Source organism: Myotis daubentonii, chromosome 12 (assembly GCF_963259705.1).
Source record: "Myotis daubentonii chromosome 12, mMyoDau2.1, whole genome shotgun sequence".
NCBI classification, from domain to species: Eukaryota; Metazoa; Chordata; class Mammalia; order Chiroptera; family Vespertilionidae; genus Myotis; species Myotis daubentonii.
The window spans coordinates 17532037-17551160 of NC_081851.1; the positions used below are offsets into that span (position 1 = coordinate 17532037).

Here is a 19124-nt window from a genome sequence, read left to right on the forward strand (position 1 = left end):
CTCGTCTGGAACCTGGATGAGCACAGGCTTCTTTCTTCTCTTAAAAAGTTCTCCACCTGCTTCATGAGAATTTTAGTCTTGGCTCCTCAAGTTCCTGGAAGACATTGAAGGCAGAGATCCTAGCTCATCCTCACCCAGAAAGAGCTTCTTTGTGACAACACTCATTGTGAATCCGCTACCGGTGGATCAGCAGGTAGGATGTGAGGAGGTGAATCCGCTACCGGTGGATCAGCAGGTAGGATGCGAGGAGGTGAATCCGCTACCGGTGGATCAGCAGGTAGGATGCGAGGAGGTGAATCCGCTACCGGTGGATCAGCAGGTAGGATGCGAGGAGGTGAATCCGCTACCGGTGGATCAGCAGGTAGGATGCGAGGAGGTGAATCCGCTACCGGTGGATCAGCAGGTAGGATGCGAGGAGGTGAATCAGCTACCGGTGGATCAGCAGGTAAGATGCGAGGAGGTGAATCAGCTACCGGTGGATCAACAGGTAGGATGCGAGGAGGTGAATCAGCTACCGGTGGATCAGCAGGTAAGATGCGAGGAGGTGAATCAGCTACTGGTGGATCAACAGGTAGGATGCGAGGAGGTGAATCAGCTACTGGTGGATCAGCAGGTAAGATGCGAGGAGGTGAATCAGCTACTGGTGGATCAGCAGGTAGGATGCGAGGAGGTGAATCAGCTACCTGAGGATCAGCAGGTAGGATGTGAGGAGGTGGATTAGCTACCTGAGGATCAGCAGGTAGGATGTGAGGAGGTGGATTAGCTACCTGAGGATCAGCAGGTAGGATGCGAGGAGGTGAATCAGCTACCGGCGGATCAGCAGGTAAGATGCGTGGAGGTGGATTAGCTACCTGAGGATCAGCAGGTAGGATGTGAGGAGGTGAATCCACTACCGGTGGATCAGCAGGTAGGATGCGAGGAGGTGAATCAGCTACCGGTGGATCAGCAGGTAGGATGCGAGGAGGTAACTTCTGCAGATGACCAATTACTATTTGCCATGGCTCTGATCTGAGAGATTTGTTAAAATACATTTCTTTCTGCGCTATATATTCTTTCTCTATTTCACTTTCTTTAAAACGTGGGTCCACTTTTGGCTTTAGAGAAAGGTTGCCTAGTTTTGTTTTTTAACACTGGCTTGCTTAGGTTAGTTTATGTCTACCAGAAATCCAATAGAGGTAAAAGCACACACTTACTAAGCACCTGTTACACCCCATGGGAATGCTGGTTAGGGTCCACAATGCCAGGTGAAGTGTGCCTGGATGACATCACCTCACAATCGGTGCCCTGTTACCAACCGCCTGGCGTGGGGCCATGTTTGAAGCCAGGCTGTCAGTGATAGTCCGTTGCTAATTGGGCGATTCTGATCTCCTGAGAGGGGTTGAGAGCATTTCCAGGACCTTGACTCGCTAGAGCGACACTGAACCACCTGTGACCTCCGCTGCCAGGCCTTTCGGTCTGTGCCGTCACAAATAAAACTCAGGGCAGCTGCTAGGAGTTAGGAGAGAGAAGGGAAAGGTGATGACAATGTGAGCACATGCAATGGGGCTGCTCCTCATCTACAGGCACTGGATCCTCCCAGGGGTGAGGGTCCACTGAGGGCGAGGGCCCCGCTGAGGGTGAGGACCCACTGAGGGTGAGGGCTGGAAGGTATCAGGCATCCTTCATGGTGGGCCACACTGACTGTCATGAGTGTGCCACGATGAGTCAGAGGGTCCCAGTGCGCCGGGGCAGGAAGTCTTCAGGGGGTGGTGGTGGGGGGTGCAGGGTGAGAGGTCCGGAGGTCTTTGGGGGGTGGAGTGGGGGTGAGAGGTCAGTGTGAAGTGGAAGATGATTGGAGGAAGACCCAGGCCATGTGGGAGGCTATGAATGTAGCCCAGTGAGGAGGCCAGGGCATGGGAGCCATTTGCACTTCATGAGCTGTGGCATTGCTTTCCCACTGCTTCTACCTGGGGAGTGGACACCCACCCCATAAAGGGCCAGTCTTAGGGAGGCCAGATGCCAGCTCCTTGAGGCCAGAAGTGGGTGCCAGTTTCATTATTGAACAACCTTGGCACAAGGTCTAGCCAACAGCACAGGGCACACAAATGCTTGACAATATCATGTCCTGCCTCCAGGTGAGCACGCCTTAGTGAGGCCTCCCGGGCCCCTGGGGGTGATGGGTTAGTCCAGGGGTGGGCAAACTTTTTGACTCGAGGGCCACAATGGGTTCTTAAACTGGACCGGAGGGCTGGAACAAAAGCATGGATGGAGTGTTTGTGTGAACTAATATAAATTCAAAGTAAACATCATTACATAAAAGGGTATGGCCTTTTATTTCAATAGTTTTATTCATTTCAAATGGGCCGGATCCGGCCCGCGGGCCGTAGTTTGCCCACAGCTGGGTTAGCCTCTCCCATTCATTCAGTCAGTTCCACCTTGTTCCATAACACCTGTCCTGTCAGAGGGTGAGAACTCAAGATTGGCAACTGGGCGTTGGTCTTGAACACAGATTCTAAAGTTTATTCAAGCTCTGTCAATGCAATTGCAAGCAAGCATTCCTTTGCTTTTTGTTTGTCTGTTTAAAGGAATGAAGAAGGAGCATTTTGCTTTTACTAAACCGGCATTGTCCTTCAATGATCAGTTACCCTTTAGGTAGAAGGATCTGAGAGATCTTTGCTGAACTATGATTTTGTTAAAAACCAAAATAGCAACCTCCATGAAACTCCTTTCCGTGTAAGAAATTCATTTTCACCAGTGTTTCCCAGTAAAAGCCTCTATTAAGGCTGCACATAGGGGACTGTTCAGGGTCCCTGCTGGGCAGGTGTTATTACCAGCCTCTAACCTTCTGTTTGAAACAGAAACACTTTGTCCTCCTAAGTAATATGTTCTCAAAACTCAGCCCCACTCATTATGAGCTCGGTTCTCTTGTTACCGATGTTCTCAAGTTGCAAAACGTCACATCTAGCCAAAGCCTTTCAGATTTCACACCTCACCTTTGTGGTGTGTGTGGGAGACATAATCACAGGGATACGTTTAAATTCCCAGCCCCCAATTATTATATATTTTTTCACTTGTCCAAGTGGTATGTGTTCATTTCAGAAAAAAATTAGTACATATAGGAGGCCAACAACAAACAACAACTAAGGCAAACAGAAAACTGCCTCGTTTCACCACTGGGCCCACAGTGACCATTAGCTGTTTGGTTGACTCTGTCCCTACCTTACATGTAAAACAAATCCAATCACGACTATCACAAAAACGCCACGAAAGCCTTGAAAATAAGGTAAAATCAAAGATTTTTTTCTGTTTTGTTAATCCTCACCTGAGGATATTTTTCCCATTGATTTTTAGAGAGAGTGGGAGGGAGGGGGAGAGACCGAGACACATCGATTGGTTGGCTCCGGCACACACCCTGACCGGGGATGGAGCCTGCAACTGAGGTACGTGCTCTTGACTGGAATCGAACCCTAGAGCCTTCAGTCTGGGGGCCGATGCTCTAACCACTAAGCACCCGGCTAGGGCGAAATCAAAGATTCTTGACAAGAGAAGTTCCAGGGGGAGAAGCCCCTCAGAATCTTCTCACTCAGCTGTCTTTTCTAACACCCACCGGGTGGCAGTGCCTTCTCTCTCTGCCTCCTTCCCTCCTCCTCACCCTCTCTTCCAAAGCTCAGCCCACCATTCTCTCCTCCTCCTCCACCTTTGAGTTCTATTTTCTATAATTAGCTCCTTGCCTTTTCTTATAAAATTAATGGTCTTGCATTCTCCCTATACACCTCTCCTATTACTGAAATGAGCATTTAAAAAAGTGTCAGTAATGCAAAGAAAGAACACTTTTGAGGGGAAGAGAAAGGGAAGGAGGAGGATGTAAAAATGTCTATTTTAATAGTTTTACACCCAGATCTGCCTCTGTAATATATACTTATATCAATACGGAATATTTTCCACTAATCTCCGTAGTACTTCTGTCCCGGCACATTAAGGCTGGCTGGCTCCTGGTCACAGAGCAGCAAGGCCAGCCCCAGCCCTCCCTCGGCCCCACTGCAGTATCAGCACAGAGGGTGAAGGGAAGGGGACTGGGCGAATCTTGAATTCTGCGAGTTTCAGCTTAAAGAGAGCCAGTGGGTGCTGAGGACGCCAACAGACGCCGGGCGAGCTTTCTCAGGGGATGCTAAAGAGGAAGTGCAGGCGGCATCTCCTGGACAGGGCTTTGCGGAGGGACGGGAGGGTGTCAGGACTCTGAGACTGATATCGTCTCAGGAAGTTCGCAGGTGGAATCACATTGCTTATCTGAGAGCTTGCCAGCAGCTCCCGGGGAAGAATTCTTTCTACCTCTGACCTCACCACGGCAGGACTACATATATAAGGGAAGAGCTGCTGGGCCAGGGCTGGGCAGGTGCAAGGACCACTGTGGACTCTCAGGCGCGGGTGGGTGGTGGCAGGAGACCCGGGCTTGGTGCGTGATTCTCAGAACTGTGAGAGGGGCAGAAAGCCCTGGACTTGGGCAGAGCACTGACAGGGTGAGTGTGTGTACTCATGTGCGCATATGTGTGTGAGTGCGCGTGTGTGTGAGTGTGCATGTGTGTGTGTGAGCGTGTGTTTGTATATGTGTGAGTGCGCGTGTGTGTGAGTGTGTGTGAGTGCATGTGTGTGTGTGTGAGTGTGTGTGTGTGATTGCGCACAGGTGCTTGTCTGGCACCTACAATTTCAAAGTGAAAGCAAACTCACTAGAATAACCCGTGGATCTGGTGGTGGCTGGTTGCTTGGAGCTGCTCTATGGACAGCATGTGGGTCTGAAATCCTGTTCCTGGGAGCAGAGGTGAAGTTGGGGTGAAGCGTGATGCGGCCCCAGTCCTGCAGGTTCCACCCTGGCTTTGTGGCTGCTCCTCAGGGCTTGGGGCAGCACGTGCTGCTGGAACCCACCTTCCAGGGCACTTGCAGAGCAGGCCAGGCCTGGGCACAGCCAGATGGCAACGGCCCATTAATGATGCTCATCTTGGGCACAGCGGGGCACGGGGTTTAGTCGCTTCCCATTTTGTTGGGTCTGCCAAATGCCTTTTGGAGCTTTCAACCAAGTTCTTATGATGCCTCAATAGGGTGCCTGGTGGAGTCCCACTGACCTTCCGCTGACCTTGGTCGGTGGTTACTCTTAGGAATGCAACTGGGGCCCAAGTTGTGGGATGCAAATGTTGTTTTGTTTTCGTATAAAGGCAAGATGGAGGGAACATCAATGTTTTGATAGTTTTGTTAAACATACAACCTGCATTTGAAGAACCAAAATTAAGTCTGTCTTTATGTTTCACTTAAACATCTCTTTTACTCAGACAAAAATAACAATAGTTGAGGGTAGAAACTGACAGAATTCAAAATAAATGGTTAGGAAACATTCTCAAAATTGCACTTTGCCAATCAATTATGTAACAGAAGAGAAAGCTGAACCTATTCTCATTGTGTTATTATTGCTATTGGTGTTAGACTTTTAACCTCTCAAGTGACCATTGCTATGGTTTATACTAGTGCATGAAAGTGTGTTCATGTATAATATGTTGTAATCTCATGCCCTTCCTGAATGGCCTTGGACTTTTATGAATAAAGTCCCAGTTGAGAGGAGAGGTGCCCAGAGACCTGTTGCTAGACCAGACCTCCCAGAGAGAGATTCCGGCCACCTGCACCCCGACACTTGCGCAGTCTGCGGAGGACCATGGCTGTGGCCTGGCATTCGGGGGACTGTCTGGCCACTTCTGGAAGATGGCCTTGTTTCACTCAGCACAACCTGTTGGCTGCAGATCTGGTCAGCATGGCACTGGGAAGTGCCTGGGGCGCTGAATTACCACAAATGATTATGCTCCATGTAGCAATAACAGGCCAAGAGCGTCTCCTGAGAAAAGCTGTGCTTATGAGATAACCAGCCCCATGAAGACTTGGAAAAACAAAAATGTAAACAAAACTTTCCAAGTGTAGAGCTGGACCAAAAACCTGAGTGATTTAGGGAATCCCCACGCCTGGGCAGGAGTGATAGCATGCACTTGCAGGAGCACCCACTCTTGAATGGCTGCACTTCTGAAAAAGCTATTGAAGGAAGACACCATTCAAGTCACAGGACAAAGGACTATGCCTGTGCATTAAATAGGAGTGTCCCCTGGAGGGAGGAGCCCACCCCTCTCCCCACAGCGGCCCTGTTGGCGCTGAGTGAGAAGAGCCGCCTGTCAGCAACACGCACAGCAGGTTCTGCGCTCCCATTGGAGGGCCTACTTGGGTGGCATTGATGTGCACCATTAACAAAATGCTTAACTTAAAAAATGTTTCTCCTTTCATGAATTCTTCAACTTGACAAAGCAATAATTCTCATTTTTGTGTTAACTATATGTTTGCCTAAATTTAACATATGATTTTTACATAATTTTTTTTTCATTTTCCTGATTTCTAGTCAGGGTCCTCAGACTGAAATCAGGCACGTCCTAAGGTCCAAGCTGGTTGGACACAACCACGTCTACATAAATCTCAGTCAGGTCCCCAGCGGGCGTCTGAGAAGACATTTTGGGAAACAGGGTGTGGGCCTTTTTTACATCTGTGCTCAGTGACACTGAAGCTCGCTGACCATTCAATTTTGGAGATTATAGTTCATTAACAAGAAAAAAAAAGGCAATTACATTTTTATGTACCTCCACCTACGCTAGTGTTTTTCACAAAATGTTTAGAAAAAAATGGCATGATATAATAAAAATGGCCATCTTAAGAGAATTTTGCAGTTGCCTATGGTGGCAGTAAAATTTTACTGATAAAATATAATTACTTAACTAAGTTTGAGAACTTAAAAATATAAACATAAGCCTTCTGCTGAACACTTGGGTTTCAGTGGTTGTGACTGAAGGTTCCAAGAGTGATTCCTTCATGTGCAGATGACGAAGATCTGACAGGCAGTCGTTTTCAATTAGAGCGATTGCTCTGCTCCCACATTAAAAAGGGACCAATTTGTCAGTACGGTTAAACTGTGCAAGACTAAACATGAACACAAAAGTAAACTACCTTTTTTTCTATTTTGCTATTAGGTTTAATATACATGTAATACTAGATATGGGGTGTGTATATGCATTGAAGCAAGGGCCTGGCATTTCCTGATATTTAAAATTTACTTCCAATTTTTGAGGACAAATTACTATAATGAACATTACCAATGAGGAATTCATCAAGACCAACAAGCCAGCGTCTTGTACAATTTGGCGCTTAGTAGGCATTCAATGACTTTTATGTAAAAATTTTGTAGCTCTTGTTTTGACTCCAAATAACATCTACCATACAGTTCATTTCTAATGCAGGGAGAAACTTGATTTTGGAGCCTTGCCCCTCAAACCTGGTCCTGATTACTGCCTCCACTCCTGTTTATATAATTCTGCACAGTTTTGGCAGGATTCAAGAGCACATACCAGGGTGTTGGCTTTTATGAATCTCCTGGGATGTGAATGTCAAGCCGACTGGATGAACTCTGGCCGCAAAGCCCAGACAAGCACAACGACTCTATTTATTCAGACTTGGCCGCCTGAATGCAGATGGACTCTGTGGGTAATAAATTTTCACAGGCCAAGAGCTCTAGCATCAACCAAGCTGATCCCGGGAAGAAAAATGCACCCAGGGCTGCTGACCCTCCTGTGCTGTGGTCCACGTCTGGGTGTCGTGCAGCCGATGCATTTGGTCGCTGATTGACGGGCACGGCCAGAGGTTCCTTTTTAAAAGCCCTGCTTTCTGTTACGCAATAGTCATATTAGAAAGAAACAAGGGAAAAAATGAATAGCACTCACTGCAACGGGCAATCTGCTCTCACTACCACACCCCCCACTGCTGTTCGTTATCCAGCGGGCTCCGTGGCACAGAGCGGAGACCTGACACAGGGATGTTCCCGTGTCTCCCCACGAGAAACCCAAGGTATCAGAGAGCAAGACGTGCGGCTGAGCCAGCCATCCTGGCAGCGCCGGTGCAGCCGGGCTTTCCGTTCACACCGAGATTCCTTCTGAGAGACATGATTAGTACTCCACGCATTCAAGTAAGACAGGAACTGGCTCTTTAACTTGAAGATTGATGTTAACTACCTAGATATCTATTACATTAATTGTGCTCTCCAAATATTGATTGGGGATTAAAAGGTAACTTTTCTTCACGGTGAGGAGTAAATTATGCCAGTGGGAGACTTTCCCTCTACAGACTTTACCCAATGATCATGGCCTGCAAAATTAAAATTGTCAGTTGTAAGTGGATAACCCGTGCTCATTTGCAGAGAAATATGCAGTTCTATAATTAAAATGAAAAGACGGCCTAATATGCATGGATAATGTAATCACTGGAAGAGCTGTAGGCACATATGTAGCCATTCGATTTGGACCCTGCTCCCTTCCTTTCTCCACGCTTACACATTTGTCATCTCGGAGACACTGCCCTCACCTGCCACCAGCTTGGCTGCTCCTTGCGAGAGCCTCAGTCCTTGTCCCTTTCCTCATGCCTTTGCTGTAAGCTCATCTAGACATTTGCTGTGTCCCTCCTCCCGAGCCTGGCCTGACATGACCGGAAGAGCTGTCCTTTTCAACACATGCAATACTACTCTCATCTCCCTTCCAAATGCATTTAAAAACTCCTTTGGTACTTTGTAGCTTCAGGAATAATTTTGTCTTCAACCTTCTAACTTATTCACATCCCTCCAGGGAAACACTGCTCTTTGGAATTGTTCAAAAACCAAGAGTTACAGGAAAGGCGATCAAACAAATTGCTACAAGTATCACATGTCCTTCACGTACCCGACAAACCAGAAAACTGGTTCTCATAGTTTATCCTATTCCCAGTTCGAACCTCATCAAGTATAAAATTTATAGGAGCAAACATGAGAACATGCTTCCATTTCAATGATAACTCCAAGCTCTCTGGGTAGACCCTGTCACAATCCCAGCTCTAAGGTCACAAAGTTCTGCTCTCCTCGCAAAGGAAGGCTGTGCAGACACCCACCTCCTGGCTTTGGAGGCTTCTGTCTAAGAAAACGTCTGAAAACATGTAACTGCAACATGGCTTGGCGTTAAGCTGTTTACTAAGTGGCTACAGACATTTCCAAGGAACCTGGAAGGACGCTTTCCTCCTAAATAGGTAGCGTACTGGTGTGTTACTCTACAGTCCACTTAGGATCTTGGGTCTTACGTGTGGTCTTCTCTGCCAGCACCTTTGATCTTTGGATAGATCTAATTTGAAAAATCGGTATTGGGTAAAGAAATAAAGGTAGAGAAAAGCAATCTTTGATACTGGATAATGGACAGCAGCAACTACTGTCTATTCATCTCCTCATTGGTCACTCACTCAATTTAGCGCCTCTGCTGTGCCAGACACAGTCCCTGCCTCGTCGGTAGAGAAAGATAGTTTAAAAAGTAAAAATAACACGTAACTACAACTGTCATGAGGCTTGAAAGGTTAAGGTTATTGTGAGAAGAGCTAACCATGGTCCAATTTAGGGGACGGGGGCGCTTCTTGAGGACGTGAAAGCTCTGCTGTACTTCCCAGACGAGTAGGTGCTGGTCAGGGAAAGAATGAGGGAGCCGGCCGCTGGGGGCCCCCGAAGAAGCTGCGCTTGGCTTGCTCGGGGGTGGGGGGGTGGGGGGTGGGGGGCTGGAGCTGAAAGAAGGCCCCCGTGGCTGAAGTGCCACGGATGAGCTCAATGCGAAGTGATGGGGACGAGTGGGGGCGCCACGCTGTGTAGAGCCGTGTTGGCTCCGGATTTTGTCCCAAGTGGAATGGTTAGCTGAGATTCCAGACCAGTGGTTCTCAACCTTCTGGCCCTTTAAATACAGTTCCTCATGTTGTGACCCAACCATAAAATTATTTTCGTTGCTCCTTCATAACTGTAATGTTGCTACTGTTATGAATCGTAATGTAAATATCTGATAGGCAGGATGGTCTTAGGCGACCCCTGTGAAAGGGTCGTTCGACCGCCAAAGGGGTCGCGACCCACAGGTTGTGAACCGCTGTTCTAGACCAAGAAATAACTTGATCTGATTTACATTTTTAAAAAATCAGTATGAGAAAGTCGTATTATAGAGGGGAAGGGATAGACATACGCTAGATGGGTTTATACTAGCCAGGATGGAAAGAGACAAATGGACTCGTATTTAGTTTTGGAGGCTGAACTTCTAGGACTTAGAGCTAAAACTAGCATTTACGTGGGGAACAGGAGTCGTCAAGGAGGAGTCCAAGGCACACATCTGGCAGTGCCGTGTTCAGAAAGGGAAACATTCACAAGAAGGACATTCACATTTGGGTGCGGGTGGGTACCGGGTGGCAAGACCAGAACTCCAGTTTGGCACATATTGAATATGAAATGCATGTGAGACATCCAAGTGGGAGAGGCAAGAGGGTCTTCAGTTCAGAAGAGAGCGCTGAGCTGAGGGTATAACTTTAGAAACTGTAAGCATATAAGCATTGAAGATCATGGGAATCATGAGACCACTCAGTCAGAGAGGGGGGGAGGGGGAGGAAGAGAGAGATTGGGGGAAGGAAGTGGAGAAATCAGGAATAAATGCTAAAAGGCTCCAACATTTGAGGTTGGGTAGAGGAAGAGCAGTCAACAAAGAAGAAACAGCCAGAGGGGCTGGAACAAGCAGGAGTTTGGTATGAGACACCTCAAGAAAAGTGTGTGATCGATAGTTTTCAAGGCCGAATGCTGTACATCTTCTGGTAAGAGGAGAGGCTGAAAGGACCAAGTACACTTGATCTGTGGTGGTCACTGTTCACCCAGTGAGTGGTTCTGGTGGGGAGGTGGGGTAGAGGAAATGGATGGGTTTTGGAAAAGAGGAAGGCAGTGTTTTCAGTAATAGAAGAAAGGGAGAGAAACTGAAGATTAGGGTGGTTGTGTGGCTCTGGTGATAGGAAGAGGAGACTTCCGGTCAGCCATGAATTCACTAGGGAAATAAAGGTGAGTAAGGTGCAGAATCATTCTGGATGTTCACTCAAGAAGTCAGGAAGAGAGAACCAAGTCCCATATTATCCACTTAGCATCAATTCTGTGACAGAGATAACTATAGGATACTAGGAGATTAAACTTGTAGAATGCCACCACCAGTGAACTGCTAAAAGTTATGTATATATAATGTAATACCTAGAACAAGTACTTAAAAAGCTAAACAGAGAGATACAATAAAAATAAAAAATATTATAGATAAATAAAAATGGAGTTCCCAAAATGTTCAAGAAACCTATAGGAAGCCAGGAAGAGGAACACAGAAAAAAGAAAAGAAAAGAAAAGAAAAAGAACGAACAGAAAATAAAAATAAAGTGGCAGACTTCAGCACTAATGTATTAATAATTACATCAAATGCAATGATCTAAATACATCAATTAAATGATAGGCGTTGGCAAAGGGGATTAAAATATGACAACGATATGCTGTCTATAAGAAACTCATTTCAAATATAATGACATAAGTAGGTTGAAAGTAGAAGAATGGAATTAGTTCCATTACACAGACATTAATCAAAAGAAGGCAGCAGTGGTGGCATTGATAAAGTAGACCTCAGAACAAAGAAAATTACCCAAGAAAGAGGGGACATTCCAACAATAAAAGGGGCAATTAACCAAGAAGACACAGGAACACAAAATGTTATGCACCAAATAACAGAGGTTCAAAATATGTGAAGCAAAAGCTGATATAATGGAAAAGAGAAACGGACAAATCCACAATTAACATCGGAGATTTCAACACTCCTCTTCCAACAATCAACAGTGACTAGACAGAAAGTCAGCAAGGATATAGAATAACTCAGCAACATCAACAGCAGGATATAATGGATATTTACAGAACACTCCACCTAACATCAGCAGATTAGGTATTCTTTCAGGTGCCCACGAAACAGATACCAACACAGACCAGATCTTGGGCATAAAAATTACTCCATAAATTCACAAGAACTGAAATGACACAGCATGTGTTCTTTGACCACAATGGAACCAAACTAGAAATCAGTACAAGTAAGATGACAGGAAATCTCTAAACACTTGGGAAATGAAACAATATGGTTCTAAATAATCCCCGCGCCCAAGAGGAAGTCTCACTGAACTGAATGACAATGAAACTACATCTCAACATTGTGGCATCCAGCTAGGGCACAGCTCCTTCACAGCTCCTCCTCTGCTAGGAGCTGTGCCCTAGCTGGATGCCACAAAAGTACCCCCACAGTCAGTAGGCACTGGAAGAAGATGTGAGCAGTCCTAGGCATACAGGAGAGACTTTCTTGCAGACCAAGTTGCCATTGCTAATAAGGAGCCATCTGATAAAACAGTTCTTTAAAGCAGCCCTACAAAGCAGCTACATACTGGCTGGTCAACAATATCCTATATAATAAGAGGGTAATATGCAAATTGACCCTAATAGCAGAACAAATGGGAGTGACTGGTCACTATGATGCGCACTGACCACCAGGGGACAGATGCTCAATGCAGGAGCTACCCCCTGGTGGTCAGTGTGCTCCCACAGGGGGAGCTCTGCTCAGCCACAAGCTGGGCTGATGGCTGTGAGTGCAGCGGCGGTGGCGGGAGTCTCTCCCACCTCCTCAACAGTGCTAAGGATGTCTGACTGCGGCTTAGGTCTGAGGCTAAGGCCACAGTTGGACATTCCCTGAGGGCTCCCAGGTTGCCAGAGGGATGTCTGACTGCCAGCTGAGGCCCGATCCCCTGGAGAGCGGGCCTAAGCCGTCAGGTGGACATCCCCTGAGGGGTCCTGGACTGTGAGAGGGCACAGGCCAGGCTGAGGGACTCCAGAATGGACAAATTTTTGCGCACTGGGCCTCTAGTATCTTTATACTGACTTAGACAAAAGAGGCTTCTTGCCAAAAAGGGACATCAATATTTGGGTCATAGAAGGGTACACCTGTGCATTGTGTACAGTAAAACTGCTGTGTCATTGCCTTTGCACATGCACAAGGCAAACTGGCCTTGACCATCGGCGTACTCTGATTAGGGTTCCCACAGCAGTGATAAGAGTGCATATACAGCACTAAATGCTTATATTAGGAAAGAGGACAAATCTCAAATCAATAATCTCAGCTTTCTCAGGGAACTAGAAAAAAAAGAGCAAAATGAACCCAAAGCAAGCAGTAGAACAATAATACAGGTAAGAAATCGATGAGATTGAAAACAGAAAAAACTGATAGAGAGCATCAATGAAACAAACGTTTGAAAAGATCAATAAAATTGAGAGACATCCAACAAGACTGACAAAGACAAAAATAAAGGTCAGTATCAAGAATAAAACGTGGTATCACGATAGCTCAGATATCAACAGGACAATAAAGGGATACAATTGTACACACATGACAACTTAATGAAACGATGAAGTGATTATCTGGAGAGCACATAACCTACCCAATGTGAAAAAATCTGAATAACCCTTTAACTAGAAAGAAAATAGAATTCATAAGTTTTTAAAATCTCCAGGCCCACAAAGTTTCACTGAAGAATTCTGACAAACTTTTAAAGAGGAATTAACATCAATTTTATACAATCTCTTCAAAAATGGGGAAGAGCTGGGGACACATGTCAGTTCATTTTACAAGCCATTGTTGGCCTTCTGCCAAGACTTGACAAAGACGATACAAAGAAAGAAGCCTTAAGAACAATATCCTTGCATATATCTGTCCAATTTTCCCAACACCATTTATTGAAGAGACTATCTTGGCTCCATTGTATGTTCTTGCCTCCTTTGTCAAATATTAATTGAGCATATTGGTTCGGGCCGATTTCTGGGCTCTCTATTCTATTCCATTGATCTATATGCCTATTCTTGTGCCAGTACCAGGCAGTTTTGAGAACAGTGGCTTTGTAATACAACTTGATATCTGGTATTGAGATCCCACCTACTTTGTTCTTTTTCAGGATTGCTGCAGCTATTCGGGGTCTTTTTTTATTCCAGATGAATTTTTGGAAAGTTCGTTCTAGATCTCTGAAGTATGCTGTTGGTATTTTAATGGGAAGTGCGTTGAATTTATAGATTGCTTTGGGTAGTATGGACATTGTAATGATGTTGATTCTACCAATCCATGAACACGGTATGTTCTTCCATCTGTTTATGTCTTCCTCTATGTCTTTTTTCAACGTCCTGTAGTTTTCTGAGTAGAGGTCTTTTACCTCTTCAGTTAGGTTTATTCCTAGGTAGCTAGACCACCAACTTACACCATACACAAAAATAAACTCAAAATGGATAAAGGACTTAAATGTACGACAGGATACCATAAAAATTCTAGAAGAATCCAAAGGCAAGAAAATCTCAGACATATGCCGAAGCAATTTCTTCACTGATACAGCTCCTAGGGCACTTGAAACTAAAGAAAAAATGAACAAATGGGACTACATCAAAATAAAAAGCTTCTGCACAGCAAAAGAAACCATCAACAAAACAATGAGAAAACCCACTGTGTGGGAAAACATATTTGCCAATGACATATCTGATAAGGGCCTAATCTCCAAAATTTATAGGGAACTCATACAACTTAACAAAAGGAAGATAAACAATCCAATCAAAAAATGGGCAAAGGACCTAAATAGACACCTTTCAAAAGAGGACATTCAGAAAGCCAAGAGACATATGAAAACATGCTCAAAGTCACTAATCATCCGAGAGATGCAAATCAAAACAGCAATGAGGTACCATCTCACACCGGTCAGACTGGCTATCATCAACAAATCAACAAACGACAAGTGCTGGAGAGGATGTGGAGAAAAAGGAACACTTGTGCACTGCTGGTGGGAATGCAGACTGGTGCAGCCACTATAGAAGACAGTATGGAGTTTCCTTAAAAAACTGAAAATGGAACTCCCATTTGACCCTGTGATCCCACTTCTAGGAATATATCCCAAGAAACCAGAAACACCAATCAGAAAGGATATATGCACCCCTATGTTCATAGCAGCACAATTCACCATAGCTAAGATCTGGAAACAGCCTAAGTGCCCATCAGTAGATGAATGGATTAGAAAACTGTGGTACATCTACACGATGGAATACTATGCTGCTGTAAAAAGGAAGGAACTCTTACCATTTGCAACGTCATGGATGGAACTGGAGAGCATTATGCTAAGTGAAATAAGCCAGTCAATAAAGGAAAAATACCACATGATCTCACTCATTCATGGACAATAGAGACCATTCTAAACTTTTGAACAATAATAGATACAGAGGCAGAGCTGCCTCAAACAGATTGTCAAACTGCAGCGGGAAGGCCGGGGAGGGTTGGGGGGCAGGAGGTAGGGGGGTAAGAGATCAACTAAAGGACATGTATGCATGCATATAAGCATAACCAATGGACATAAGACACTGGGTGATAGGGGAGGCTAGGGGACTGTCTAGGGTGGGGGGATAAAATGGATACATATGTAATACCCTTTGTAATACTTTAAGCAATAAAAAAAAAAAAAGAAAAAAAGAAAAAAAAAAAGAACAATATCCCTCATGAACATAACAGACAGATGTGAGGATGTGGAGCCACTGGAATTCTCTTCCATTGCCAGTGGGAGTGTCAGCGGTGCAACTGCTTTGGAAAATGGTTTGGGACAACCTACTGGAGTTGAACGTGCACACACTCTATGGCCCAACTGCTCTCCAAGAGACCTGTACATGGGTAGTTTAGATGTGATGTGTGGTTTATGAATAGTCATCAAGTTGTACTCTTAGGTTAGATGTCCTTTTCTCCATGTGTGCTTCACTCAATTACAAGTTAACTAGAAAACAATAAAAAGCCTATTGGATCTGGTGACATGAAGACAGCAGGGAAGCACAGTTCTGAGGGAGTGGCGGGCTTCGGGGACCTCAAGTTAATTCCAATTTCACAAATAGTGTGACTGGAGCAAAGAGCAGTTCAGGCAGTGGGCCAAGGCTGCAGAATTACTGAGTCGGAGGGCAAGGGTTGGAACCCAGGGAGCAGGGATGCTGAGCCCGTGCTTACCCACCACACTGCCTGTCTACTTGTCCTTGAGGGCACCGAGGCAGTGAGGACAAAGGGAACACTAGACAGGAGCACTCACAGGCACTAGAGCCTGAGGCCCCTCCCGGAAGGGCCAGCAGGCACTACAGCTTGATGCTTCTGTAGATGTCGCTTTATTGTGATGTCCAGGCTGTTGACCAATATTCACAGGACAACCAGGCATCATGGAAGAAAAGATGAAGCATTTTCGTATACTATGTTTACCAAGACCGGGAAATGTACAACATATTTTTGAAATATTTGAGTTAAGGGACAAACTCTGAGTATGTCTGAAAGTCAATTGTGTTAATTGTCTAATCATCTCCCAATGCCAGAGCGACGCAGAACGCGCGCACGTGTGCCCAGGCTCCATCCACTCATTCCGGCACAACCGTATTTTGGTCTTGGAGAGAAAAAAACTCACCATATCATTAGAGTTTTTGAGAAGCATGGAAATGACGATTTTGTAATTAGGCCAGGGTATCATTATAGGCTACAGTCAGATAATATAATTAGTGTTAGAGCAATCCCTGAAGCTACCACACACAACCACGGTGTGAAGCCTTAATTAAAAAGAGGAGATTACTGTATAAAAGTCATTCATTCTGTCAGCTGCTTTCATTGCAAAAGGTGGGAAGGTGCCCACACATAGGGACTAAATGCAAGAATAAAGGATCTGACACTATAATCACAATATAATAATATCAGTGTCTACAAATGGAAAAGAAGGCACTAATAAAGCAAGACGAGTCAACTCAAAGTTCTTGCTGCCTTAGAGAACATCTTTGATAACTAGTTTTTTAGAATTGAGTTTGCAGTGGAAATATTTCCTGGAAATAACTCAGGAAATTCTTTCCTAATTAAAAAAGGCTTGTGGAATGAAATAGCCAGTAAATCCCTTTGCCAATATGAAGTTTACACCATCTCTACGTCTGATGTGACTTATCCCCAACACACCTATGGGAACTTCTCCCTGGGAAAACACACACAGGTGAAATCATTTGCTTATGGTCACCCAGACGAGGACCAAGACAAGAACTGTTCTCTAGGTCTAGCACAGTGGCTGTGTTATGGGCAGCTGACTGCCCTGGTGTCTCCACCTGGGACCAGTGAGCAGTCTCCCAGAACCCCGAGTGGTCCTCCGGGTTCAGTTAACCTCCCTCACTTGGGGTTCCCTCCGCTTGCCAATCCAGTTTCAAGATGCACCAAGTTTAATCTCAGGCCAAGTTGCTTCTTTGGTGCCTCACCACCTCTCACTCGCTGCTCTCCTAGCCACACTGCTCAGACGCTCTTCCTGGGAGTTTCCTTTCACTTTCCTCTCACCTCTGCCCACTCTCTGTGCACTATTCCCATCCGCAGGTCTAGACAGCGCCTGCGCCTGGACTGCGGTACCTTTATGTAAAATTCCCGCCCCCAAGAGCGACCGAACGGCTCACGTGGCTTGTAGTGCACGTAAAAATGACTTAGAAAAACCTCTCCGAGTGGTTCTTAGACCTCCCACATTTATCCACACTGACAAAATGCGGCACAGGTAACAAGAAAAAGGAAACCGTGTAGGGAAATCTGTCTTTAGTGTTTCCAAACGTGCCTAAAAACGCAGGCATTGCCTGGAGCGCAGAGGTGAAAGTGATGAATGTTGAGTGGGTATTTTTTCACTTTAACTGACTGATCAGAAGAGTATTTACAAAGCCCTGACTAATGTCTGGAGCTGATAAATCTACACCAAAGGAGAACATTTCGAGCACATTTATCATTTAAGACAAACGGCTATTCTGAGCATGAAGCTTTCTTATTCATCATTGTAGCTCACCTCTACGCTCGCGTCTTCTCAATGTTAATAACATCTGCATAGGACTCCTCAATATTTAATGTGGACAGCTTGCCTGTTGCATGCCGATGAGGTTAGGATCACGCCTGATCGCCAGCAGGCCAGTCAGCTTTCCAGAAAAAGAGGCTTCCCCTCTGAAGCTAGCTTCCTTATAAATAGCTGCTGTTGGTTTCAATGCCATAAAAAGCACAAAAGTACTGTTTTAAGGGAAATTAAGGTCAAGATATTTTAACAGACTTTCCCAACGGCACCAAACATTGTCATTAGCAAAGGACACCCATGTTTCAGCATTTGTACGACTCAGCTAATGTCCGGGACGGTCTGCCAGGTCGGCGTCACGGTGCCACGCCCAAACAGCACAGAGCCCGAGGGGAGCTTACCTGTTCACCCTCCTCTTCATCACTGCTCAGCTTGAGGTCATCTTCTAGCATTCTGGAAGAGGGAACAGAGAGGTACCGATGCTTAGCAAATTCAAATAATTCTCAACAAAATATATGAATTCGAGCAACGTTTCAGTCATAAGCCCGTTTGATGTACTGATTTGGAAAAGTGTTCGTTTGAAGCCCTTTTCCTGGGATGCACCGAGAAGCAACACACGGCCACGTCATGAAAATTACCCCTCACAGCAGTCACAGCGTGAGGTGGGGTGCTTCCAGAACGTGAGCTGCGTTTCCTGCGAAGGTTTTCCGCGTGGCAGCGGCTGTGCTCCGTGTCCACCGCCACTCACGGGAACAGGACCAGAGGGCCAAGGGGAACGCTGCGGAGGCTAGAAAACAACACGCTAGAGCAGCAGTTCTCAACCTGTGGGTCGCGACCCCTTTGGCGGTCGAACGGCCCTTTCACAGGGGTTGCCTAAGACCATCCTGCATATCAGATATTTACATTACAATTCATAACAGTAGCAAAACTACAGTTATGAAGTAGCAACGAAAATAATTTTATGGCTGGGGGTCACAACATGAGGAACTGTCTTAAAGGGCCAGAAGGTTGAGAACCACTGTGCTAGAGGGTGAGCCACGCCGCTCGGGCTCCCACCCGCAGAGACCTGGACACACCTTCGCAGACCCTGCCGGACGAGGAGAATCAGAGGGGACCTTCCGGAAAGACTCCGAAGGCCACTCCCCGCGCCCGCAGATCTGTATGACAGCACACTCTGGGGTCCATAAAAGTTAAGGGTAAAACAAAAGACAAAAAACACTTCAAGCCCTGTGATTTCTGATGATGATAAAATGCTATTCTTATCAGCACCACTGAATTGTTTCTTTACAGAATATTAGTTTTCGGATTAAGTCATTTCAAAAGAAATCTCACTTAGGAGTGTGCTCCACAGCAGAAATGCACGC

At 45.7% G+C, this 19124-nt stretch overlaps 1 protein-coding gene across 4 annotated transcripts in view; it reads right to left on the reverse strand.

The window, feature by feature from the left end:
• The window catches only part of AFF3 (ALF transcription elongation factor 3), a 554454-nt gene that overhangs the window by 103247 nt on the left and 432083 nt on the right, over positions 1-19124 (reverse strand). For all 4 annotated transcript variants that reach the window (XM_059658990.1, XM_059658986.1, XM_059658987.1 and 1 more), the window contains one exon: positions 18162-18213. In XM_059658990.1, coding sequence (XP_059514973.1) covers positions 18162-18213 — 52 coding nt within the window. The remainder of the gene's footprint in view (positions 1-18161; positions 18214-19124) is intronic.